This window comes from Mirounga leonina, unplaced genomic scaffold (genome assembly GCF_011800145.1).
Source record: "Mirounga leonina isolate KUSES-001 unplaced genomic scaffold, KU_Mleo_1.0 Mir_92, whole genome shotgun sequence".
NCBI lineage: Eukaryota > Metazoa > Chordata > Mammalia > Carnivora > Phocidae > Mirounga > Mirounga leonina.
The window spans coordinates 18,430,447-18,457,375 of record NW_023270852.1 but is presented as its reverse complement, the minus strand read 5'-3'; the positions used below and the strand labels follow the sequence as shown (position 1 = coordinate 18,457,375).

Genomic DNA, 26,929 nt, shown 5'->3' with positions numbered 1-26,929 from the left:
GAGAGAAGCAGACTCCCCGCTAAATGCAGAGCCCGGAGCCCAACATGGGGCTCGATCCCAGGACCCTGGGATCATGACCTGAGCTGAAGTCAGACACTTAACCGACTGAGCCACCCAGGCGCCCCAATCATATATATTGTTTTAAGGTTATAATAATTAACATGGATAGAGCATCTCGTGTGTGGCAGAGAGAGTGTTTGGTGATTTACATGGACTGTAGCAGTTCATCCCCAAATCACCCTGTGAGGTAGGCACTCTTGCCACACCCAGTTTACAGATGAGAAAGCTGAAGCTCTCCTGTTGTGTGACCTTGAAAAAATCACTTCATCTTTCTAAGCTTTTGTTTCTGCCTGGAAGTTAACAAAGTCACTCTTGGAGGCTGTTTTACAGGTTACAGAGGTTGCTTGTAAAGTATATAGCATTGTGCCAGGCACAGAGGGGAGCTGCAGACATGGTTGTTGTTGTTGTTATTATTATTATTATGATTATTATTGTGATTATTATTATATGTATTATTACTATCATCATAACCATTATATGATGATGATGGCATCTCCATCTTCCCCAAAAAGGAATTCAGTCCTCTTATAACCAAAGACACATGTCTTAAAGTAAATTAAATAGAAGTTGAGAACAAAGGAAAAAAGGAGGAAACACATATGTGATTGTATGTTAAACTAGCCCCTGAACTTCCTGGCAGCCAGAGTAAACAGGGAAACATAATTATTCTCATGGTTTGCATTATCAGAAATGGGAAAATATGCTCACTTCTCAGAGGGGGCAGTATTTTTTTCCTGACACTGAAATCTGTAAAGAATTTTCAGTGAGCTTCATATGGCTGATACTGAACTGTGAATTGATACATATCCCCAAGTTGGGTTTTAGAGAGAACACAGAAGTACGTTTCATATGAAGATTTGGGGTGAAAACCCAGCATTTCACATGAAAAGCTTCAGTCAGTGGTGGTCACTGGCTGGGACGCAGCTGAGCTACAGGGGACAGAACTGGGAAGAATCAGGAGGCCAGGGCTCCTGTCCAACTTTGTGGCACACTCTTCAGGTGCCTCTGGCTTGGTCACCCAGCATTTCCAGTTTCCAGTCTCATCATCTGTAAATCGTGAGAGTTGTGGTTTTGATGCCTTTTGTTTCTGATGTTTTGTGATCTTTTGATACATCCATGGCACAATTTCAAAGCCAGCTTCCTGCCCTCCCTCAATTCATCGCTTTCTCAGGCGCCAAAAACTACTTCTGAAGTAAACCAAAGTGGAAGGAAAACAGGAATTTCTTTCTGCCTTCTCCAGTTTCCTAAAGAAAATCTGGAGTGAAAGACCCGGGTCCCAGCTCTGATTTTAACTGGCACTTGGATACTGGTAAATCCCTCCCTCTCTACAGGCCTTTGTGTCCCCATTCGTAAATGTCAGAAGTGGGTTAAAAATTCTAAAATGTCCTCTCTGCCCATGAGCATTTTCTGTCTCAGCTGTTCCCAGGAGAGGCGGTCCCCGTGTGTGCTCCCCAGGGCAGTCTTGTGCCTCTCTGTCCAGCCTCCATGCCAGCCCGCCACGCAGGGCATACCCAATCCAGGGACCCCTTGGGCATCTTCCCTGGTGGACCCCTTCAGGGAACGAGGATCCTCATCTCCTCCTAGATCTCTTCCCCAGGGGCGTGGAGGAATGCTTGAGCCTGTTGTTCTGAAGCACATTTGAACTCAGGTCCCCATCGATCCCAGCTGCACACATTAAGTTAACTCCAACAGAGAGCCCTTTACTGCCCCAGGAAATAGGCCTGGCAGGACAATATTAGGTCTGACATACTTGGCTTTCCCATTATGCAGTAACATAAATACTCTGAAGGTTTCTCCAGGTAACCAGCTGCCATTTATTGGGCATTTTTATTTCTTAATGGAACAGGCACTATGCTCAGCGATTTATATTCTTTATACAATGTTGTCCTCAAAAAAGCCCTTTGAAGTAGTTGTGGTAATCCCCATTTCTCAGATGAAGAAATTAAGGCTCAGAGTAATGAAGTGATTTGCCCAAGGTCACCTACCAAGTGGATGGTAGAACCAGTATTTCAACCCCTGTCTTTGTGGCTCTTCCCACTGGTTCTAAGAACCAGTAAATCAAGTTCTGCCAGGGCTGCCACCAGATGCAGCCAAAGGATGCTCGTTTGTAGACATTCCTCTGAGACAAAGGGAGAATTCTCACTCAGAAGCAGGGACTAGAGTGCCTCTGGTCCCTGGACTCCCAGCTCTTACCAGGAAATTCCCCACAGCATCCAGAAAGAGGGCAGAGTGAGGCTTGATTTCAGCTCATGAACTTCGGGAATGACACCCTCAGAGTCTCCAAGAGTGTCCGTAGCTTCCAGAGGTGCCAAGTTCATGTCGACGGAGGTAGAAAAGAATGTGGGTCCCTCGGTGGACTCTTGGAAACAGAGCTGTGACCCTCCCCTGTGCCCAGCCTGGCCCAAGATGCTAGAAATCAGGGCGCCTGGGTGGCTCAGTTGGTTAAGCGACTGCCTTCGGCTCAGGTCATGATCCTAGAGTCCCGGGATCGAGTCCCGCATCGGGCTCCCTGCTCAGCAGGGAGTCTGCTTCTCCCCCTGACCCTCCCCCCTCTCATGCTCTATCTCATTCTCTCTCTCAAATAAATAAATAAAATCTTTAAAAAAAAAAAAAAAGATGCTAGAAATCAGAGCTGAATCTGGCACGGTCCCTGCTGCAGAGCTGGGCCTGGGGCTCCATCTCACGCAGGGATGGTTTTTAGAGTATTCCAAGGCCTTGCTCCTCGCAGTACAGACAAGCAACCCTGGCATCCTCCAAAAACTTGTTAGAAATACAGGCTCTCAGGCCACACCCCAGAACTGCTGAACTGGAATCTGCATTTTAACACGATCTCCAGGTGATGCATCTGCCCATTAAAGTTTGAAGAGCACTGCTGTAAGGCCTCAGTTTCCAGATCTGGCTGTGCCTCGGAGTCACCTGGAGAGATCTTAAAGGTACAGATGCCCAGGCCCTTCAGATGTTGTCAGTGAGGCTTTTCTTTTCCTTTTTCTTTTTTTCTTTAAGCTTCTCTGGTGAATCTGATGTGTAACCATCACCGATAAGCACCATCACTGTAAGCTCCTTAGCATTAGTATTTCCTCTGTACACTCCCAGGGAGGCAAACAGTCATTCACTCGCTGATTCAGAAAGTCAGTAGACCTTTCTGGAATACTTACTCTGCACCAGCCCGGAGCTAAGCAGCAGGGCCTCGAAGCTGGTCCTTGCTCTTGAAGAGTTCAAGATGTCATTGAGGAGAAGACAACTAAACAGAAAAGTGTTAAGGTGCTACAGGTACTAAAATTATATTCTGTGGAGGGCCTAGTGATGCCACAGAGGAAGTGGCCAGTTAGCCAGTGGAGGAAAGCAGGGCCTGGGAATCCAGGGATGGCAGTACAGATGAGATGACGCTGGAGCTGGGTCTCAGGACAGGGTCTGGTGCTCCCCGGTGGGTCAGGGCAGGGCCGTTTTCAAGGCCCTGAGAGGCAGTGTGGGCAAATAGGAAGAACACAGCCTTTAGGTCAAGAAGATTGGAGTTGGAAACCCATCCTGCCACTCAGCAGTCTCTGGCCCTGGTCAAGTCACTTCACCTCTGGTAGTCTCCGTTTTCTGAAATATATATATTTAAAAACAACAATCACCTGCCTTACACAGTAGTTGTGAGGAGGGTCAGGCTTTGTGTATAAAGTTCTAGGATGGTGTCTGGGACAGAACAAGCTCCCAGAAGTGGTAGCAGATGCTCTCGTACCAGCGACAGTCATCTCGGCAAGCTCTGCCCCGCCGAACGGTGGTCCTGCCCCCGGCAGAGGTCCAGTGGCTGCTCCCTAGGCAGGTGTCATGAGGAAACAGTGCCCTGAAGGCTGTTGAAGAGCTCTACCTACCGGAAAGGGCTGTTGAGATGTCTAATTTCATTTGATCCTGATGACAAGCCTGTGGGCCAAGCAGAGCAGGAACTTCATCAGCTGACAACCGAGGGACCTACAATTTGAGCGATGTAGGTGACTTGCTCAAATTAGAACCCACGTCTCCTAAGCTCAAAACTAGCATTTTTTCCCTACATTTCCCTGACCACCAGATGGCAAATATGTCCTTGAGCACAAAAGATGGGCCACAGCTCTTTCAGACTCTCTGGGACAGTCCTGCCAGGGCCACCCCCTTCTGGAATTCACTGAGCTGAGAAACTGTACATGAGTGACATGTCTCTGGGTCGGTGCAGGAAGACAGGAGCCAGAAACTCAGGGGGCAAATCTAAGTGGACAGGGCCCCCACCATACTCCCTCTGGGACACATTTTCTGCCAAGGTGGATAGCACCAGTTTATCATGAGCGATGCACAAAGAGATGAAATGATCTCCCCCCCCTCACAGCTGTCAGCGGGAAAGCAGAGAGGTCAAGGTTGCCCTGCAGTGCAGAGTGGGATCTAAGGCCGTCTGTTTAGCCAGAGTCCGTGTCATCTGGGAAGATTAAAGGATAAGTCTCAGGGGGCATTTCAAGATAAACAGGACATCTCTCCTGTTATCAGTTTCCTCCAAAAGAGAAGTGAAAGAAACACCAATAATTTGAATGAAAATGATATTTAAATAAGCTCAAAATGAAGATGCCATCCATTTAAAGCAAATGGCTACTATGCCCTAGAAGGCACCAAGTTGAACACTGGAAATACAAAAATGAATACAATCCCGTCTCTTCCCTTCAAGTGTTGACTGTCAGATTTGGAAGACAGCCTCATAAATAAAAAGTCACAGCATTTTGTGAAGTATCCTGTTACCCAGTTATAAGCAGATAGGAATCTCCACACACAGGGGTCAGGGAAGGTTTTGCCAGAAAAGATACCATTGAGCTGACACCTGAAGAATGAGTAGAAGTTCAGCAGGGGGACAGAATATTCCACAGAGCGGGGATGGAAGGTACAGAGAGGTGTGGAGGTGGGGGGGGGAGGAGACAAGGTGCTGGAGCGCAGGCCGTCTGCTGGGAGGAGGCTGGGGAAAAGAGACAGTGGCAGCGTGTGAAGGGCCCTGTGTGTTGCTCGGCTGGGGAGTCTGAACTCAGCCCAGAAGCCGTGGGGAGTCCTGGAAGGGAGGGCATTGGCACTGGAGTGACATGACGATGTCTGGGTTAGAACAAGGAAGAATGGCCTGGGGAGGACCCAGGCTGCAGGCAGAGAGACCTGCCTATTATTTGAGAAGGATGAGGTGATGGGACAGTTGTGTTGGGTCTACAGAGGAAGGACAGTTGGAGAAAATCATGTCACCTTCGTCTAATTCAAGGAGAGAAAATAAAGAGAGGCTATCTTGGGTCTGGGAACCTGGCCCTGTTAAGAATCAGCCAGTCTCCAAGACAACGCCCAAAGCAAGGGATGGTTATGATGACAGGCCAGATTAAGACCTTCAGAGACCTTGACACTGAAAAGATGACGATGCCCCGTCTTCATGTGTAATTCAAAAAACACCAGTCTGTAAAATAAAATTTTGTTTTTCAAAAGGACCCAAAACCTACATGCCTGATAAAACATAAAATCGCTTCCTTCTAGACTTTTCTGATTCTCTCACTTGCATCTTGAAGGTTTGTACAGTGCCCTTCCTTTGAGGGCACTGCGCAGTCTGCCCTCTGACTCCCCAGTATGGTTTGCATCCCACCATCCAGTGAAAGTGGCCAGTGCCGGGCCATCCAACCTGAACAGAGGGAGAGTCCCTTGAATCAGAAGACTTTCCAGAGGCTTGGAAGTGGCTACCAGTATTCAGATGCAGTTTGAGGGCCTGAGAATGACCAGGCCATGCACAGGGACTGAAAGTTAGCTTTCCAGGAGTTAGGAGTCCAGCTCCAATTCAGCCATGTGATAGGACAATTCAGGTTTAATTAGGGAGTCCTCTCCAACTGTAAAAAAAGACATAATGACTAGGAATTAAAATAACAGTTACGATTATTGAGTATCTACGATGTGCCAAGCACTATGCCAAATAATCTTCAGATATGATTTTATATAATTTTCTCAGTACACCGACAAAGTAGCTGTTCATACCCCATTTTGCAGAGGCTTGAGGCTCAGAAGGCCAGCTAACTTGCCCAAGTTTCAGAACCTGGAAATGACAGAGCCAGACTTGGAACCCAGACTGATCTGATTCCAGTACTCGTGCATTTTTCCTGCCATGTGCCCAGGGCCAGTGCCTTGTCTCTGCCACCCTCCCTAAGGTCATGGTCTACCTCTGCCTCCCTCTGTCGGCAGAGCCTTGTCTTTAGGACTGGTTTCCAGAAACAGAACTGCCCCCTTGTTTTATTTCTTTTTCCTTGGATGTTGCTGCAAATTACAAACTCATCCTGCAATTCCTTATATCTGACTGCAGAAGGGAGACTCCTGGGCTCCTGATCAGTATAACGTAGGTCTGAGTCGACAGAAGACTGTATTGTCACTGACTGGGAGTCAGAGCTGGCCAGGGTCTTATCAGCCAGTCCTGACGTGGCTGGGGGTGGGGCTGCCATACAAACCCGAGGGAGAAAGGCTTGTGTTTTGAACTCTTGAAGTGTTTTTTTAGAGGCAAGCCCTGTCGTGTTTCTGGCTTGGATTTACAGGCCACCCATGGTAAGCCTCCCTGATAATCCTTTTAAGAAAACACGTGTTGTGCTCCTCATATGGACATGGTGCTGGGCCGGGCATCACAGTCATTGGCAAGAGCTTCTTGTATTAACAGTTAGGTAAGAGGGATAATGAAGCCAACCACTGGGGTCAGAAAAATTACAGAACTATCACCCAAAAGAGGAACATCATCCCCAAGTGACTTTTTGCTTGGATTCATGCTGTACCTCTGCGGTCTCCTGATGGGAAGGAAGAAAGTGCTCACCAAAGGGTGTGTCCTTATTTCACAGCCATAGCCCAGCGCATAAATACTACCTGACCACGGACCCCATGAGCGGGGCTGTCTTCCTCTCGGACACCAACAGCCGGCGGGTCTTTAAGATCAAGTCCACCGTGGTGGTGAAGGACCTCGTCAAGAACTCCGAGGTGGTCGCGGGGACAGGTGACCAGTGCCTCCCCTTCGATGACACTCGATGCGGGGATGGGGGCAAGGCCACCGAGGCCACACTTACCAACCCCAGAGGTAAGGCTTGCTTTTTAAACTCAATCGGTAACATTGACGGGGGTCCTGATAATTAACTTCCCAGGAGTAAGGAATCCAACTCCACACTCAGGCTTAGAACTGGAAAAAATTATAAATAAGCCCCATGTGATAGCAAAATTCAGACTTCATACCCACTCCAGTTTCAAAAGAAATAAAATGCTTATCCTTGTGAAAGCATTTTGGAAAATAGCAAGGCGTCTACAGGGAAAAGTTAAAATTGTCACAATTCCACCTGCCAGAAATATTCCCAGGTAACATTTCCTGTCTTTCCTTCTAGTCCTTTTTCCGTGTGTTGCTGTGCATGTGTTTGTGTGCTCACCAAAAACAGACAAAATTGTGGTCAAACTGTTTTGGTAACCTTTTTTTTTTTCCCTAACTGATGTATCATGAACATTTCCCCATGTTATTAGTCTTCTCTGCCCTCATTTTTTATGGCCATATAGCATTCCATCAAATGGATGTCCCATCATTCACTCATCAGTCCCCTCCTGTTGGACATGTATGCTCTCTCTCATGTTATTGTTTTATCAGAACATTGCAGCGTATCAGCTTTGTAGATGCTCACATGCCATAGGACGGGTTAACTGCTGGCTTCAGTTCTGAGTCCTTCAAAAAGTGAGACCTCTTCATACCCACAATTACAATTTTCCATTCACTTATTCAGCATGTATTCACTGAGTGCGCAGTGCACTATGGTTGCGTAGGTAAGTTCAGTGTAGCAGAAGAAATAAGACTTGAACGTGAACCACTAATGTGGGAGAGAGGAAGAGGAGCTTCTCCCTGAGAAGCAAGGAGACCTGTGCACGGGACTCAGATTTCTATACTTCATAAGATACCCCACAAAAATGTCATATGTAATTATATTAGTAAATGGTGCCAGATTTCAGGGCATCTCCTGGACGCAGCTCTGCCCCTCATGAATAGAATTAATGTCTGTGACAGTGGTATGTGCACTTTCCAGTCAAAGCATTAGAGTCTAGTGAAATCAGGCTGTTCTGCATTCAGATTCAGTCATTGTCACCTCATAGCCGTGTGAGTTGGGCTGAGTTGCTTAACCTGTCTGAGCCACACTTGCCTCGCCTATGAAATAGAAATGTACTGCACAGTCGGAGTACAGATTAAATCTGATCAGGAGTGAAAACGCTTAGTTCCGTGGTTCCACGCACCTGATCAACATCTCATAAATAGTGACGTCTATTATAATTGTTATATTACATTACATTATGTTATCACACTATATAGCATCATATCTCATCTCATCTCATCTCTCTCACATACCTCGACTGGTCAGGTGGTAACTGTGGGGTAAGTATTGTGACTTCCGCGGTCCCAATTATGATTTCCTAACCCTGAGCGAGTAGTAGCCTGCAATGGAAAGAACACCAGGCTTGCACTTAGGGATCATGCCTTATGATTTGGTCCTGCAGCTCCCTGGCCTCTGACCTCCTCCTCTGGGCCTCAGTTTTCCCATTGGTAAATGAGCAGATGGGGCTCCATGGATCCCCAAGACCCCGTTCAGTTACAGCATTCTGTTCTCTCAGAAGTAAACGTTTTTTCTGAAAATGTTATTCTCTCCAGGGCTTTCTCAGTTGCCCCCCCCACACAGATGCACGCACACGGATGCACACACGCGGGCACCCAGATGCAGCGGCAGGGAAATTGCCCGAAAGTCTGTAATTAACCCCGAGAGAAATGACAAGGGTGCCACGGCACGCAGACACTTCACAGAAGGGAGGAGAAAAGATGTCCATCTATTTAGCACGACAAAAGGAGAAAAATCTGAAGTAATTAATCAGGGGGCAGATCACTTCTATTAGCCTGTGCAAGCAGCTTTGTAAACAAGAAGCCCGATTGTTCACGCAGCACTCATCAGTCCCAGCAGATGGAAGAGAAGGACAGAGCATAGCCAGGCAGACAAGAAAACTCCTGTCCTGGTACTTACAGAATGCAATTAATTTAGACTCTAGGCAGGGACAGAAGAAAGGCATCCCTGCCTGAAGGCTGCCTTGTCCTCTGTGTGAAATCACCCTCCGGCCCTGAGCAGCCTAACAAGGGGGTGGACAGACCTACTGCTCCAGGGAGTCTTCAGCACTCAGAGGCCCTGGGGTGTCTGAAACCACCCCAGTCCTGGACACATGGACCCCAAGAGCAAGGGCCTCCACAAAGCGCTGGTCAAGTTCTCAGAATTCTCAGCCACTAGTAATTATTGAGGGCTATTACAAGTGTCAGCTATTATCCTCCCCGTTTTGTTGACAAGAAAGCTGGATTCAGTCAAGTGACACGGCCAAGGGTCTACAACTGGAAAGCTTTCTCTTGCAAGTGCCTCTACCCTTCTTTCCTGAACAGAACACAACTGACTGGACTCTCCTTTTCTTCATCATGTCACTCCCTGGGGCACTCGGCAGGGCCCTGACTCATTCCCGCCCTCCCTGCTAGCCTGTGTGCTCCCTGGGGGCCCGTCTTGTCTGTCTCTCAGCCCCAGCACCCCTGAGCAGTTCTCAGTTTGGTCAGGCTATGTCTAACCCTTGGGGTGGTAATTTGGGGTGGAAATCAGTATCACCCATGATAAAACATATCTTAGTCCCAGTCCCAGCCACCCCCAGAATTAATATTTCCAGGAGTGAGGCCAAGCAGGTATACGTTGGGAAAAATAAAGACTCTTCTGGTGATTCTGATATACATCACTGGTTAAGAAGCACTGATTTATTGTATTAGAGTGATTCTCGAACTTTGTTTTAGATCATTACCACCTGAGGTGCTTGTCAAAAATACAGATAGATATTCAGGCTCTGCTTGAGGTTTTCTGAACCAGCTCCCTGTGGAGTACCTAATAGAAAATGCACACACATCCAGGAGTGAGAAGTACAAATTGAGAACAATCCCTTCATTTAAGAGCTGAGAATACAGAGACATCCAGTGACTTGCCCAAGGTCACACAGCTGGTCATGGAGAAAGTGAACGGTGAATTCAGACTGCTCTCATCCATGTGCCTTTCTTTAGACATTTATTTCACCCATATTCTCTACACACATCCAAAGCGTTCATGTTTAGGCTCTATACATCTATAATAACCAATAAAAATAAAATCAGAATAGAAAACAGGAAGGATGACTATCTTGGGAGAAAATAAAAATTGTTACCAAAAAGGGAATTTGATTATTATAATTAAAAGGCTTCATAAGTAGATTAACTTAAATAATTCACAGTTTTGACATTGAAAGGTTCTCCTTACCGCTACCTCTAATGCTTGACAAACCCCCAGAAGCAGGAGTCTGGTTTTGGCGGCTAGCTAAGCTGACAGGCAAAAATCTCCAGAGGCAGTAAGATGGAAGGACCAGAGCCCTGGAGAATCAGAAGACTTGAGTTCTAATCCCTGGTCTGAACAAGTCACCCTAAGCCCCTGGGCATCTGTCTTCAGGACTTTAAAAGGGGAATGAATCCTGTGGGGAGGATGTCCTCAAATCACAGAGGGGAGGTTCTCCATCAGCCTGGAAGGGTCCATGAGCATGTCAGTTGTTACCACCTCTAATGCTGCATTCCCTGTTTCGGCTTCTCTTTCTCAGGCATCACAGTGGACAAGTCTGGGCTGATTTACTTCGTGGATGGTACCATGATCAGACGCATTGATCAGAACGGGGTCATCTCCACCCTGCTGGGCTCCAATGATCTTACCTCGGCCCGGCCCCTCAGCTGTGACTCTGTCATGGATATTTCTCAGGCAAGGAGAAAGCTTTGCTTGCTAGAACCCTGGGGCTGCACGCTCATCCTCTCACCTAATACCCAGCCCTCCTGCCGGCCCCCCCATCTTTATACCGCACTAACCCTTGAAGAGTACACTCTTGGTGCTGGGCCTGGGAAAAACACTAAGGATAAAGAGATGAGTAGGGCATAGCTTGGTGCTCTGGGAGTTCACCATCAGGGGAGACAGGTGGGTGACAGAGGGATCTCAGGGGAGAGTGAAGAAATCTGCCCATGGAAGTTTCAAAGGCAGCAGAAATTCACGTGGTATGAATTTAGATCCATAGCTGCCTGTGAGTTCCCTCTTTGGAAATACTTACAGTACCTGGGCATTGTCTTTTCTCTTCCTGTACTATAAACTCCATGAGGACAGGAATTCTGTCCATCTTTTCCTCTGCTGTAACCAGAGGTATACGGTATACGGTAGGAGTATAACCAGTATTTGGTGACTGACAGATTGAATCCTAGCTTTGCCACTCACGAGCTGATTAATTTTAGACAAGTTCCTGAAGTCCTTTGAGCCTCTCTTTTTATATCTTTAAAATGAAAATCATTGACTTCAGCCTGGCAGGATTGCTTGGAGAAAACATGAACAGTGAATACTGGGCTGCTAGCATTGCTTGGCTCTTCAAAGGCAGTCAACAAACAGAAGTTCTGGTGCCCACTTTCACAATGGAAGTGCAATCTGTGCCAGGTTTTGAAGGTGAAATAGGGGTTGCTGGTTGGCAAGGAAGAACGGAGGCATCTCACACAAAGGGAGCAGCACGTGCAAAGGTACAAAGATATTAATGGGCCTGCAACAGTCAAGGATCGTTGGAAGATGGAAGGCATTGGAATAAAGAAGCAGGAGTTGAAACTGGAAGCATGATTTGGGGCCAGTTAGGGAAAGACTTTCCCGTACCATGCCAGAGAGTTTGGACCTTAGTAGGGAGCACCGGGACCTCAGTTTAGACCCAGTGACTGGCCATTCAGCATGTCCTTAGTTTGTCCCGCAATGTCTTGGCAAGGAAAGTGTCCTTTATTGCTCGGGCCTTTGGCAGGGCCTGGCCGGAGCTGAATCAGTGAACATCCTTTTTGCCAACATTAGCAAAACCAAGGGAAAAAGGAAGGCAGGAGTTACATTAAATTGCACAGTGGTGTCAGCAATAACCTCACTTAGCTTTTTAAACCCCCTGCACAGAGGCCCTTTTCCACTGACTGCTGATCTGCTCCCTGTTCTTTGCAGGCCGCAGAGGTGGGAGGCCTCACTGGCCATGCCTGCCTGTTAGCGGCATGTGTCCTGGAGCGCCATCCCCAGAGCCCCCTGGCTGTCGCTGGCCATCCCAGCACCCGCCTCACACCCCTTTCAGTTGCTGGCATGGTTTTCTTCTGCGCCAACTAATGTGATTGTTACGCCCCCGAATGAAATCTGTTCTCTGCCACTCGTCTTCCCAGTTTGGCAGGCTTCCCCTTGCTGGCTAGAGAGTTTCCCTCTCCAGCCTGTACGCAAGCTGGAATTACCCGTCAGGAAGCTGCCACAGCCTGAGGATGTACACGCGAGTACTTTCAATTCTCAAAATGGGCCCTGTACCAGCCAGCACGGGCGCTGAAAATTTTCAATCCACACATTGGAAAGCTGTGTAACTTTAGGTAGAGGTGCTGCCAAGCAGCCAGATCCAAGTCTTGGAGGACAACTGGCAGATAGTGGAGTGGGGAAAAAACCCACACTTAGCTTCAGAAATCCTGGACCGCAGTCCCTTTGCCCCTGGTTGTCACTACCCTCATCTGAATCGAAGCATGGAATTCTTTTTACCAAGCTCTCTGGACACGGGCTGATATTTTTATACACACGTGTGGGCAGGGTACTGGCATTCATTCTGAGAGCTTCCTCTGTACAAACACTCAGAGCTATTTCACTGCCCCCGGGGGAGCAGGGTGGTAAGCCAGAGAGCTAAGAACACAGCTCAGAGGCAAGAGTACAAAGCAGAGAACCAAGGAACTCGGACCAGCTCCCCTGGGAGGAGACGAAGACCAGGCCCGAGGAGAAACTCGAGGGAGGCATAGAGTAGAGAAGGAACAGAAGATGTTGCAACCCAGTAGAAAGAGGGGATTCGTTCCTAGCTCAGCAGGCTACAGAGTATAACTCTGTATGGAGGGCCCAAAAAGATTTCTTGAGAACTTAGCATGTGCCAGGCACTGTTAGAAATGGGAATACAGAGATGAGTATGACTTTACTTTTCTTATTTAGCTGTCACAATAACCCCAAGGGGTGATACTATCTACCCCATTTTACGGATAAGGAAACTGAGGCTTAGTGGGGGGGGGGTGGGAAATGCAGTTATACATACAGAGCCCTACGCTAGGTTCCATCAGGGATGTGGAAATGAATTTTGAAGTGAAATCATGTACATAAATTGCCTAGCACAGCGCCTGGCAGCTAGTAATAAGCTGTAAATATTCATTCCCTTTATAATTTGCAAAGAAACGCCTTGTACATTGTCTTGTTTGATCCTCACAACTTCTCTATGTAATATTTATTACCTCCATTTACAGATGAGGAAAGAAGTTCAAAGTCTTTAAGTAACACACACCTGTAGTAATTGTGGGACTGAGACAAGAAGTGAGCTGTCCTGGCCTCAAATCCCTCGCGCTCTCTATGCCATTCACCAGTCATTCGTTCGTTCATCCATTTGGCAACCCATTTTTTTGAGAACAAATAACTCTGCTACAAGGCAGTCATCTCAGAGCGCTTTGATAAAGGCGCAGAATATTCAGGAGGACAGGGGAGAGGGAGCTCCATCCCCCCTCAGGACCGCAGAACACGGGAGCAGGCCGGAGGGACCACAGGAATTCTAAAGAGCCGCTCAGCCGCTCTTCCATTGTGGTGACGGCACCCTGTGGCTCTGAGGAGGTGAAATCAGAAAAGCTTGTGTGCTTGGTCTGCTCCAGAACCATCACACAGGCTCCGTGACAGAGCCAGGACGGACTCCAAGAGCACTGTTCTTCTTTCCCAGATGCCTGTGTGCACGCGGCAGGAAGGAGGGGGAGAGCAGGAAGGCGCTTGCTCTTCCCCTCTCCCCCCTCCCCGCCCCTCCCCAGCCACCCATCAGGGAGGCATCTTTTCCTCATAATGACTGGCAGAAAGGTCTGGGCTAGCAGGTCCCCAAGGTGCCACAGGACCAGAAGGCATAAAATATTTAGCAGCCAGTGTTGACAAGAAATGGGTTTTAGGAAATTGAAAATTCCCCTGTCACTTTAGAGGAAACTGTTCTTGATGCGGCCAAGGGCTCAGAGAGCACTGGGAAGTGGGAAGGAGCGCCTCTGGCCAGGGGCACTGGTCTCTGGCAGGCCAGGCTCCGCAGGGGGCCCAGGGGCCCAGGCTGGGAGGGAGGAGACGGGAAGACCAGGAAGCAGGGCCTGAGCAGGGCCCTGAGCTGAAGGGTCAGATGGAGGTGGCCACATCCCAGATGTATGTAATTTGCTGGGTTTCTTTTTATATTAGTAAACTACCACATGGACATTGTAGAAAATGCAAGAAGTTAAAGATTACAAAGAAGAATGTTAAAATTACCCCAAACCCGAGTATGATTAACATTTTGATGTATGACCCCAAGCTTTTAGTCTCCCCTCTATCTGTAATTTATCTAATTTGTGGTTGCCATATTTCCCCCCAGTTGGGGTCACACTGTGCTTCCAATTCTGTAACCTGGTCTTTTCCACTAATACGTAGCAAGCATTTTCCCATGTCATTAAATATCCAGCTATAACATCACCTTTAATGGCTACACAGAGTACTCTACCTTATGAGCGAACTAAATGCTATCACTTACTTAGCCAGAGCTCTGTTGTTGGGCATTTGAATTGGTTGCAGTTATTCGCCGTTATTAAAAATGGCTGTGATGTACACCGTTGTCGACAAGGGTGTGCAAGAGTGAATTCCTGGGAGAGAAATGTCTTATCTAAAGTAATATGCATGTTTAAGTAAGTCCAAAATTGGACAGAATGTCGAGGGTTTGTAGGGGGCTCGGGAACCTAAGGCGATGAATCCCTAGGGACGGGGGACACAAATCAGATGGAGGCGACACTTCAGGCCGTGTACAGTGTGGCTGGATGACCCCTTGGGGACACAGCTGGCAAGTGGCTTCCCTCAGTGCCAGTACCTCCCAGTGTCCACCAACAAAGCATTCCTCACCTCAGACCCCGCCAGCTTCCTCCCCCGCCACCCCCTCTCCGTGTGCCTACCTGAAAGCTCACCATCGTCCCTGCCAGCTTCCCAGCCTGGCACAGAGGAGACTCAGGCATGGGCCCCAGGACCTCAGAACCCCTCCTTCCTGGAGCCACCTTCTTTAATCTCTTCCAGGAGGACATGTTTTCTGAGGTGCTAGGAGCCATTATCTAGAGCAGGGATTCACAAACCTCCGTGTGCACAGGAGCCATCCAGGGGTTTGGTTTAAATTCAGATTCAGATTCAGTGGGTTCGGTGAGACCTGCCGTCCTGCATTTCTGACCAGCTCCTATGCGATGTCAGTGCCGCTGGTCCAACAATCACACCTGACAGAGGAAGGATTCCATTGTGATTCCCAGTTCCCACGTTAGAATCACCCAGAAAGCTTTCGAAATCATGCCACTGCCTAAGCCCCACACTCAGGGGTCTGATTTCATTGACCAGAGGTGGGATTTGTGCACCAAGCTTTCTAAAACCACCACAGGTAATTGGAATGTGTGGCCAGGTTTGAGAACCACTGGTCTGGAACCGTCAGGGACCATGGCTATTTTGTCTTTACATCCCCAGCCGCTAGGCATGTGTTCATCCATGAACCCAGTGGGCTGAGATGCCGTCTTTCATGCAGGTATCATATCATCAGCTCATGTAGACATCTGAACAATTCCTGCCTCAGCCTCCAGACTCCCCCTGCCTCCCCTCCCACCTCCAACACACTAGCTGTCATTAGTTGAGCGCTCATTGTGGGTCAGGCACTTTGCACTATTGTCAGTCCTGTTGTACAGAAGTGAATACCGAGGCTCAGAGAGGCAAAGTAACTTGCCAAAGGTCATAATGGTGGGGCTAGGATCTGAACCTGGGCCCATCTGGCACCCAAGTCTATCTCCTCTTTACTTTTTTTGTTTTTTTGACTATTTTTTTTTCCTTTTTATTCCCTTCTTCATGTTTTGTGAGTCTAATGGAGATCATGAGGTGTCTCAGTGACAGCTATTGCATGTTTCACTCTGATCAGGGGGCTGACACCCATTGCCGATGACAGGCCGCCGTGAGATCAGGCAAGACAGCGTGTGAAGGCACTCGAGACATTCTTACAAGCTTACAGGCTGGGGGAGGATTCGTGGTGGGCACCCTGCCAGGCATCTGAGTTATCGGTTGTCTCCATTGGCAGGTTCGCCTGGAGTGGCCCACAGACTTAGCCATCAACCCAATGGACAACTCCCTCTACGTCCTTGACAACAATGTGGTCCTGCAGATCTCTGAAAACCACCAGGTGCGCATCGTCGCTGGGAGACCCATGCACTGCCAGGTCCCCGGCATCGACCACTTCCTACTGAGCAAGGTGGCCATCCACGCAACCCTGGAGTCAGCTGCTGCCTTGGCTGTCTCACACAATGGGGTCCTGTACATTGCTGAGACCGACGAGAAGAAGACCAACCGCATCAGGCAGGTCACCACCAGCGGAGAGATCTCCCTGGTTGCAGGGGCCCCCAGTGGCTGTGACTGTAAAAACGATGCCAACTGTGACTGTTTCTCGGGAGACGCCGGCTATGCCAAGGACGCAAAGCTGAATACGCCATCTTCCTTGGCTGTGTGTGCCAACGGGGAGCTCTACGTGGCTGACCTGGGGAATATCCGAATTCGGTTTATCAGGAAGAACAAGCCCTTCCTCAACACCCAGAACATGTATGAGCTGTCCTCGCCCATTGACCAGGAGCTCTACCTGTTTGATACCAGTGGAAAGCATCTGTACACCCAAAGTCTGCCCACAGGTGATTACCTGTACAACTTCACCTACACGGGGGATGGCGATGTCACACTCATCACTGACAACAATGGCAACATGGTGAACGTCCGCCGGGACTCTACCGGGATGCCCCTCTGGCTGGTGGTCCCAGATGGCCAAGTGTACTGGGTGACCATGGGCACCAACAGCGCACTCAAGAGCGTGACCACACAAGGACATGAGTTGGCCATGATGACATACCATGGCAACTCTGGCCTTCTGGCAACCAAAAGCAATGAAAATGGATGGACAACATTTTATGAGTAAGTATCACCACAAGGGCATCTGACGGTTTTGTTTCATGAGATGTACGATTAGAGGTGAGTTGGTGGAGTGTTAATTTTTGGATAGATTTCATTTTGGCTCAGAATTTGGGATGCAAACCATAACCCACAATGTGTTCTGCATGTTCATATCACAGCGATTGCTCCTAGGAAGGAATATGATGTAGTGGAAAGGGCATGAGCTTGGCATTAGGAGCCTTGGGCTTGCATGTCTCTAGGCCTCCATTGCCTCATCTGTACAATGGAAATACCTCCCCAACATCCCACAGGGAGGGAATGGAGATGAAACGTACTTGACAGAGTGCTAGCATCTTCGGATGACCACTTCCAGAAACAATGGCATGTTCCATGTAGATGAATTGCCCACCTAATCGAAGCTTACATCTTCAAGTTTCAAAACTTTTATTTTTTTTCATTTTAACCATTTTGGGTGGAACTTAAATGCTTTCCGTGCCTCCCTTCTCAAACCCATTATAGAGACATAATGAAACCTTTCTCTTTATGAGTCAAGATCATTAATAAGGAACAACCACAATTGCATATTACCCCAGAAGGGAGGACATGGGACTACAGAACCTGCCCAGAAAGGGTTGTAAACTGTCCTTTGATCAGCTCCAGCGTGGCAGGGTATCATTTTACTGCTTCCTCCCTCCGCGTGGCGCTATGTGTTTCAGTCGTGGCACCCACCACGAGGAGCTCACTTCCCTTCCCCTCATCCAAGGTAGGGCTTCTTGAGGGGTGTGATCAGAAAAGCAGAAGTTTGGCTCATTCCAGTCCTAGCCAGAATCAAAGGCATGTGTATCTGAGCTCTTTATCTAGGAGCTATTGTAATGAATGGACTTTGTACCTTCTCTTTTTGCATTTTTTAAGATGTTTTTTCAAGGTCTTAGCCATGTTCCAAACAACTGAGACTACTGAATATGTGACCAGTAGGTAGGTATGCAGGAGGTGGGGAAGGAAGTAGCCTTTTGAGCACCAGAGATGGGCTAGGAATCACATTATTGCCTTTAATACTCATAAGAGCTCTGGAAGACGAGTGATAGTATCCATTCTACAGAAATAGAAACTGAGGCTCAGAGATGCTCTCTGTTACATAGTGAGAATGCAGCAGAACCGGGATCACAACCTAAGTCTGTCTGATGCCAGAGCTCCCACTCTGTCAGCTCCACCCTGCTGCCTCCTGCTGAGTTTGTTAATCCCAAATGAACTTAAATCCTTGAACTGTAAATTTTTCTCAAACTTGATCAAGCTTCAGTTTCTCATAGTCCTAGAATCCAAAGGCAAAAGATCTGTAATAGATTTTTAAATACAATTTGCACCAAAAAAAAAAAAAAAAAGTCACAGCAATTTATACAAAGTTCACTGGCTAAATTCCTGTCACCAAACAAGGGCCTTGTTAATTACAAAGAAAGACAAAGATCCAGGAAAACAGCAATTATCTTGATTAACTTATTGAAATGGAAATACACTCAGTAATTCAATTTTCCTCCGTTGCCCAATGGAAATCTCTTATACGTTACTTAGGCAATACAGGGGTTTCTTTGTCAGAGCAAGTCCGTACACTCAGTTAGTTCCCAAGGTCACTCCTTCAAATCCCAAACTGAATGCTTACATATCACTGCAACCGTTGTTCCCAACCAACCCTGAAATCTAAAACCATTTCCTATACCTACACCAGAAAGGATCCCATTCCCTGCTCCCTGTCTTCCTCAATGAAATATGTAGTCATAGTAGTTTTATGAAGAAGAGAATGGTAGTGTATAATCACTTTTTAGAAAATGGCATTTGGAATTCCAAAGAATGCCCTGAGAATGGAAGATAAAAGCCCTAAAGAGAAACTTATTTATCTTGACATCCTACTGTGTGCCAAGATCTTTCCAATTTCATCTTCACGGTAACCTCAGACCAGAGAAATTACCATCCACAGTTTTTACAGATGAACAAACTGAGGCACAGAGAGATTAGGAACCAGTCTAAAATTACACAGTGATACATCGCAGGGCCAGAACACAAATCCGTGTTCTTTCACGGACACTGAGGATGTTCTCCTAAGTTCTCTGTGACTTCTCTGTATGGTAGGGAGAAAAATAGTATCTATTTCATAGGGATAGTCTGAGGTTAAAAATGTCAATGAGCTAAACCAATGTCAATGTGGAAAACGCAATGTCTTATTCATCAACAGTTTGAAAGTGGTAACTGCTGCCGTCATCATCCTCCTCCTCCTCCTCCTCGTCACTGCAAGCAATATGAGTGGATGTACCAGTAATTGCAGAATATTGTTTGGGCATGAGAGGTAGTACCCAGGAGCAACAGAAAGTAAACTAGTCAAAGGAGAAAACAAGAGTTATAATTAAAGTAGGTAGGAATTAGAACTCATGCTAGAGGAGCGGAATCAAATGTCAAGTCTGAGGGATCAAGGTAAGAACTAGGAAAGGGGTCGGGTCCCTGAGAATATCCAGACTGGGCTGGCAAAAGGCATGCAGAGTGGGTCAAGGAAAAATGGTTCAGCTCAGACTGTGAACAAAGCCAGGGTACAAGATAGCTATTTTCACTGAATGTTAGCCATGTGACTCAGGGGCTGGCTGCCTGGTTTCCAGACCTAGGTTTCAACCAGACAGAAATCAAACTTCCCCTACTCTATTTCATGGCCATTATGAGGATCAACAAACTAAATAAATACACAAGGTAAAAAAACTTGCAAACTGTGAAGTTCCCCAGAAGTAAGGATGCAGTATTATCATTATTGTGGTGTTTCTTTTTTCTTTTTCTTTTTTTTTAAGTAGGTTCCACACCCAGCACAGAGCCCAACACGGGGCCTGAACTCATTACCCTGAGATCAAGACCTGAGCTGAGATCCAGAGTTGGACGCTTAACTGACTGAGCCACCCAGGCGCCCCATTACTGTGGTGTTTCTTAGCATAGATTTTGACAGATTCTGCCAAAGCGCCATTGCTTTAGTGAATTTTCTACTGTTAGCTCCATGAGGCAGTTTAGTGGATTCCAATCCAAATGCTCTAATATTAAAAAAAAAAAAAAATCAGCCCAGGCTTGTGGGTAACATGGGCTGTTACCGAAACAAGTTTTAAGTTGGCTTTATTGATCCTTTCAACAGATTAAATAATTCATCTAACATAAACATCACACACTGCAGAGCAACTTGACTTAGAGAGTTCACAGTTCTGGGGAATGAAGCTTACCTTCCTCCCCTCAGCCCACAGGTCTGCTGGCAGAAAACCTCAAAGGACTCTGTAATGCAATCCTCATTTCCAGTGTGTGGCATCATTAATTTCAGATGTGGGCTCCTGGCCAGATGGCATTCAGTGGCTAAGAAAATGGCCTGGTGAGCATGACGCAGGTTCCAAAATTCGCTTGCTGGGTGGGCATGAGCAGCCGGCTTCCCTGAGTTTCATAGGGGTAAGTGGCTCTGGCATCCCATGGTGCCCTGTGGGTTCTATCATAGTTCTGCTCACACTAAATACTGTGAGACCCTAACTAACTGACCTCTGTCTCAAGCTCAGGGCTTGCCACCTCATAGGTGCTTAGTAAATATCTTATGAGTGAAATGTAAATACAGGGAAGGGAAATAAAGAAGGGAGGAAAAACACGCTGTAGTGAGAAGAGTATCAAATCCCAGCTCCAGCTTTATCAGTGCACCCAGCAGGACACAGAATTCAACTCAGATGGTTCAAATAAAGACATTTGGCTTTGGGGTTTTGCTGGAGGATGTAAGAGCTAGAAAGTGCATCATTCCCAAACTTACAGTAGGAATAAGCTAGACAAATGGCAGATTCTTGAGTTTTCCTTAAACTCCTTCTCTAAGGTCACAGGGCAGCCACCTAACCAAATCCAAGGGGAGAAACTCCTGAAGAGAAAGACAAGATGTGAGCATTAGCTTCCTGGGGGTCAACGCATCTGGTCGGAAGGGTTCGGCTAGGGTGGCTGGCAAATTTATGAAGGCCAAGTGTGTACTGGCGAGAGAGTATGAAGCCATTAGACGCTGCAGAAACTGAGTGGGAGAGCCCACATCCTCTTCGTAACTTCTCTCCACAGCCCGACCGGGGACTCTCAGAAAAGAGTAGGGAAAGATGTAAGAAAGCGACTACTGTGGTAGACTTGGGGGAGGGGCACAAATATCTGCCTGCTGGACCCAGACCCGACTCACCTTATTTCCCATATGGAACAAAAGCCTTAATCTGTGGAGAGTAGGGCAACTAACGCTGCCCTCCTCAGGTACTGGTGGAGACCCACTGCCACTGAATGAGGGAAGAGAAAAAAATTCTAGCCTCTGTTAGGAAGGGAGAGGGATATGTAATGGGCCCAGAATTACAGCAGGAAGAGGGGCAGGAGGACTGAAGAGGCCACACTCTGTTTGTTTGGGGGTTTTTTTAGATTTTATTCATTTATTTGTCAGAGAGAGGGAACACAAGTAGGGGGAGGGGGAGTGGGAGAAGCAGGCTTCCCACCAAGCAGGGAGCCGGATGCGGCGCTCGATCCCAGCACCCTGGGATCATGACCTGAACCGAAGGCAGGCGCTTAACGACTGAGCCACCCAGGCGCCCCAAGGCCACACTCATGAGACTCAGGGACACACGGATACATAAGACTGCAGCTTCCTCGGAACCACGGAGAACTCTGTAGCTCACCACCCGCTGCCATCAGTTAGCTAAAGAGCCAAACACAATAAGGGAAAGCAGAATACTACTGTGAAAGAGATAAAAGAGGGACAACAGCCTGGAAAGGGACCCACCCTGAGGCACAGTACAAACAGGGGACCTAAAGCTTAGGATGGAGTCGACACTGAGAAAAAAAAACTCCTCTGACAAACCAGTTGATTTCCCTAAACACAAGGTTTGCTGGAGGAACTTAAAGCCTATAATGCAGTAATGTTAGCCAAAGAAACATCAAACTTCAAGGCTAGCCCAGATCCTAAATTAACTCATACCCCTTCACTAAAGTCCTAGCAGAAGGAAACTCATACCCATTTCCACACATAAAACCTGTTACTTCATTCTCTGGTGTGCTACACAAGATAGTCAACTGAACATACAAAAAGGCTTAAAAAAGCAACACACTCCCAAGAGACAAAGGAATCATCAGAACCATACTTAGATATGACACAGATATTGAAACTATCTTTCAGGGGACTTAAAATAACTGTAATTATGCTAAAAGCTCTAATGGAAAAGGTGAACAATATGAAAGATCAGATGGATAATTTCAGTAGAGAAATGGAAACTATAAGAAAAAATCAGGGCGCCTGGGTGGCTCAGTTGGTTAAGCAACTGCCTTCGGCTCAGGTCATGATCCTGGAGTCCCGGGATCAAGTTCCACATCAGGCTCCCTGCTCGGCGGAGAGTCTGCTTCTCCCTCTGATCCTCCCCCTCTCATGCTCTCTGTCTCCCATTCTCTCTCTCAGATAAATAAATAAAATCTTTAAAAAAAAAAAAAGCAAAAAGAAAAAATCAAATGGAAATCTAGGAATGAAAACCCTGTATCCCTGAAACAAATAATACATTACATGTTAATAAAAAAAATTGGGGGGGGGGCGCCTGGGTTGGCTCAGTCATTAAGCATCTGCCTTCAGCTCAGGTCATGATCCCAGGATCCTGGGATCGAGCCCCGCATCGGGCTCCCTGCTCTGCAGGAAGCCTGCTTCTCCCTCTCCCATTCCCCTGCTTGTGTTTCCTCTCTCACTGTATCTCTCTGTCAAATAAATAAAATATTTAAAAAAAATATTTTTTTTTTAAAGAAAAGAAAACCAGGGGCGCCTGGGTGGCTCAGTCATTAAGTGTCTGCCTTCAGCTCAGGTCATGATCCCAGCGTCCTGGGATCAAGCCCCACATTGGGCTCCCTGTTCCACGAGAAGCCTGCTTCTCCCTCTCCCTCTCCCACTCCCCCTGCTTGTGTCCCTGCTCTCGCTATCTCTCTCTCTGTCAAATAAAGAAATAAAATCTTAAAAAAAAAAAAAGAAAGAAACGAAAACCAGTTACAGAAATGAAGAATGCCTTTGATGGGCTTATCAGTAGACTGACACAGCTGAAGAAAGAAGATGGGTCAATACAAACTACCCAAACTGAAATACAAAGAGAAAAAAGTAGTGAAAAAAAATACAAAACTTGGGCATCCCAGAGTTAGGAGGCAATATCATCTGGTCTAATGTGAATGCACAGATCTTCCTTGATTTAAAATGGGATTACATCCTGACAAACCTATTGTGAGTTGAAAACATTCCAAGTCAAAAATGCATTTTATACACCTAACCTACCAAACATCCTTGGTCCAGCCTACCTTAAATGTGCTTAGAACACTTACATTAGCCTACAGTTGGACAAAAGTATCTAATACAAAGCCTATTTTATAATAAAGTGTTGAATATCTCATGTAATTTATCAAATACTGTACTGAAAGTGAAAAAGAGAATGGGCATATGGGTACAGAATGCTTGTCAATGTATTGGTTGTTTACCCTCAAGATTCAGGTGGCTGACTGGGAGCTACAGCTCGCTGCTACTGCCCAGCATCATGAGAGTCTTACCACATATCGCTAGCCTGGGAGAAGATCAAAATTCAAAGTATGAAAAAATAAAAATAAAATAAAAGGCCAAAATAGTTTACTCTTTAAAAAAAAAAGTTCGAAGTATGGTTTCTCCTGAGTTCATATCACTTTTGCAGCATCATAAAGTCAAAAAATCATAACTCAAACCATCGTAAGTCAGGCACCACCTATAATTCAAATTCTAAGAGAAGAGAAAAAGAACATGGCAGAAGAAATATTTGGAGAAACAATGGTCAAGAATTATCCATAAGTAATGATGGACAACAAATCACAGACCCAATTTCAGAAAACACCAAGGAGTACACACATGCACGCATGCACACACACATGCACACACATATATCTTATGCATATATTCAAAATACAAAAGAAAAAGAGAAAATCTTGAAAGCAGATGAAGGGGGGGCATTTTAGAGGAACAAAGGTAAGAATTACAGTAGACTTCTCATCAGAAACCATGCAAGCTGGAAGACAGAAATTTTGAAAGGGAAAAAACGGAAAAACAAAACACAAAAAAACAAAAAAACCCTGTCAACCCAGAATTCTATACCCAGGAATAATACCTTTCCCATAAAGAAATGTTTTAGAGGTAGAGGCAGGGATAAGGGAACCAATAAAGAATGGTGAGGCACCCAGGCACTAAAAACAGTGAACAACCATGACCATCCCTGAGGCTTAAGGGCAAGGTGGGGCAGGAATAGATATTGTTACTGAAGCGCCCGGTGGGAGCCATAACCAGAAAGAAGAAGCTATCTCATAGAAACTATAATCTTGGACACATGCAGCCACTATTAGAAATATGGCACCGAAGGAGATAGGGAATAAGGAAAACTTCTCCTGACCTCCAGTCTCTTGCCAGTGCCTACCATTGACTGAATCCAACCAAAAGCAAGCCAGAAGGGGGGCCCCAGTGCTGTGGTCTGTGGGGGTCAGCTCCTGTGGGCCCAGAGAAAAGCAGAGAATGGACCTGAGGGGAGAAAGAATAACCAGCACACTGTCTAGCTCTGTGATGTTGTACACATGAGTGGCAGAGACCGGATTGAATCGCCGACCTCCCTGAATCCTTTCCGCCAGATGCCCTACTTCAAGTACAACATCAGCAAGAGATAAGACCTACAGTGGTAGGGTGGGCCAGATCTTAGAAATCCCAAAGGCTAGAATTCATTGGCAGGACATAATTCTGTAGGAAATAGGCAGCAGGTATAAGTGTCCGTTGCAGAATCCAAAACATACCCGGCTCTGGTACAGTTTTGGAGATGACAGTGTAGTAATGCCATCTGTTTTAGGGACCTGAGGCCAAGGGAACTTTCGTGTGCATGGGCTGTGAACCAACCCTATTTATTCACGAGGGTATGATATCCAATTCCTCTCGTTGACAATGGTGGCATTTGAAACAGTCATAGATGAAACACAAAAGTCACTTCTTTATTTTCCAACTAAAAAAATCCCAATCAGCAAAAGTTAGTAGCGGAGAGGCAATTTGACATTTTCCTCACCAGCTGCAACATAGTAAGTGGCTTGAGATGTGAAATATTGAGTGTGAAGAAGAAAGCCTTGCAATGTGTGTGAAGATACCTTTTAGTGATCCTCTTCTGAGAGCCAAGTTCACAGCAACTATATGAATGTTTTATGTGTTTTCTTTCCCCATTCTCCAAAGATGCTCCAGGAAAATGGAGTGAAGAAAAATCCATGGAAAGAAATAATGAAAAGCCAATCATCTGGCCATCTTGATCATGCCCCCCAGATGGAGGGTTGGCATCACTACAAAGTCAGTTGCCATGGTATCAAAGCAAAGCACCTCGAAGAGAAAACCCATTTGAGGATTCCAGACAATTTTTTTCTTTAACATAGTGATGAACACAAAGGTTTTTCCCTGAAACTCCATCACTCTTAGGGGAAGCTTGATGAAAGCACACAGACTTTTAAGGTCAGACAGACTTTGAATCTATATTCCTCAATAAGCCATGTGATCTTTGGCAAGTTATGTATCCTTTCTGAGCCTCAGCTTCACCAATTGTGAAATGACAGTAATAATGCCCACCTCAAAAGACAGTGATGAGCATGGTGCTTGGTACCTAAAAGGATATGAATATTCATGAGCTTTCCCTTCCCCACACAGAAGGGGGGAGGTGAAAGGGGTGAAATTCTTAGTTTTTCTCAATCCATATCTTGAAAAAACAGTAATAAAATCTACTGTTTATTTACTTATTCATTCATCTAAGAAATATGTATTGAGATGTATCTTTTATATTCTGGGTACTCTTCTAGGCATGAGAACACAGACAAGGTCTCTATTCTCATGGAGCTTATATTATAGTAGGAAGAGACAGATAACAGACCAATAAACATGTAAATAAGATAATACGCATAATGAAGACAAAAAGATAATGTGACCAAGATGGGAGGACCTATCTATTTCAGGGAAGGCCTCACCGAAGTGATAACATTTGAGCTGAAATATGAGTAATGAAAGGAGCTAGCCACACCAGGATTGGAGGGAAGAGCATTCTCAGCAAAAAGAACAGTTAAGTGTGAGCACCCTGAGCCTGGCTTGAGCTTTGGAGAACAGAAGCAGATGTAGTGGAACACAGGAAGGATAGAGGGGTCGGGTTCAAAGTGAAATCGGAAAGAGAGGCAGGAAGGAGCAGGTCCTTCGGCCAACATTCATTCACATTACTGAGCATCTACTATATGCCAGGCACTCTTCTAAGTTCTGGGATACACCAGTGACCAAAGGCCCTTCTATCAGGGAGTTGACATTCTAGGGAAGGCAGTCTCATGGGGTCCTGCAGGTCCTGGTTAAAAAAAAAAAAAAATTGCATTTCACTTTAAATAGGTTACCTTGTTTGAACTTCACAGTATCTAAGATAGGTGTCACAATCTTCATTTTATAGAGAAGAAAACAGAGGCTCCCAGAGGTGATGGTATATGACCTGCCTAAAATCATATCATTTGTGATGTGATGGGGTTGGTGGTCGTGGGAAAGCAGAACTGAGTACCCATCCTCCTAGGGTTGCTGTGTTGGCAAGGGTAGAGCCTGTAGTCAAAGCCCAGAACGTCTGGCTCCGAAGACTTTGCCATGTCAACATGTTCCTTCCTCTTGGTTAGAAAGAAAGAAATTTGCCAGTACTTCAAGTCAAGCCAAAACAGACACAAGTAAGCCATTGTCCGGAAGGCACCGGATCAGGGGGCCAGGGCTTGAGGCTGCTACCTGGAAT

General features: G+C 46.4%; 1 protein-coding gene across 1 annotated transcript in view; it reads left to right on the top strand.

Annotated features, from left to right (window-relative positions):
* The window catches only part of TENM4 (teneurin transmembrane protein 4), a 713,747-nt gene that overhangs the window by 662,703 nt on the left and 24,115 nt on the right, over nucleotides 1–26,929 (top strand). Inside the window, 3 exon segments of the mRNA XM_034995151.1 lie at nucleotides 6,897–7,129; nucleotides 10,714–10,868; nucleotides 16,258–17,135. Coding sequence (XP_034851042.1) covers nucleotides 6,897–7,129; nucleotides 10,714–10,868; nucleotides 16,258–17,135 — 1,266 coding nt within the window.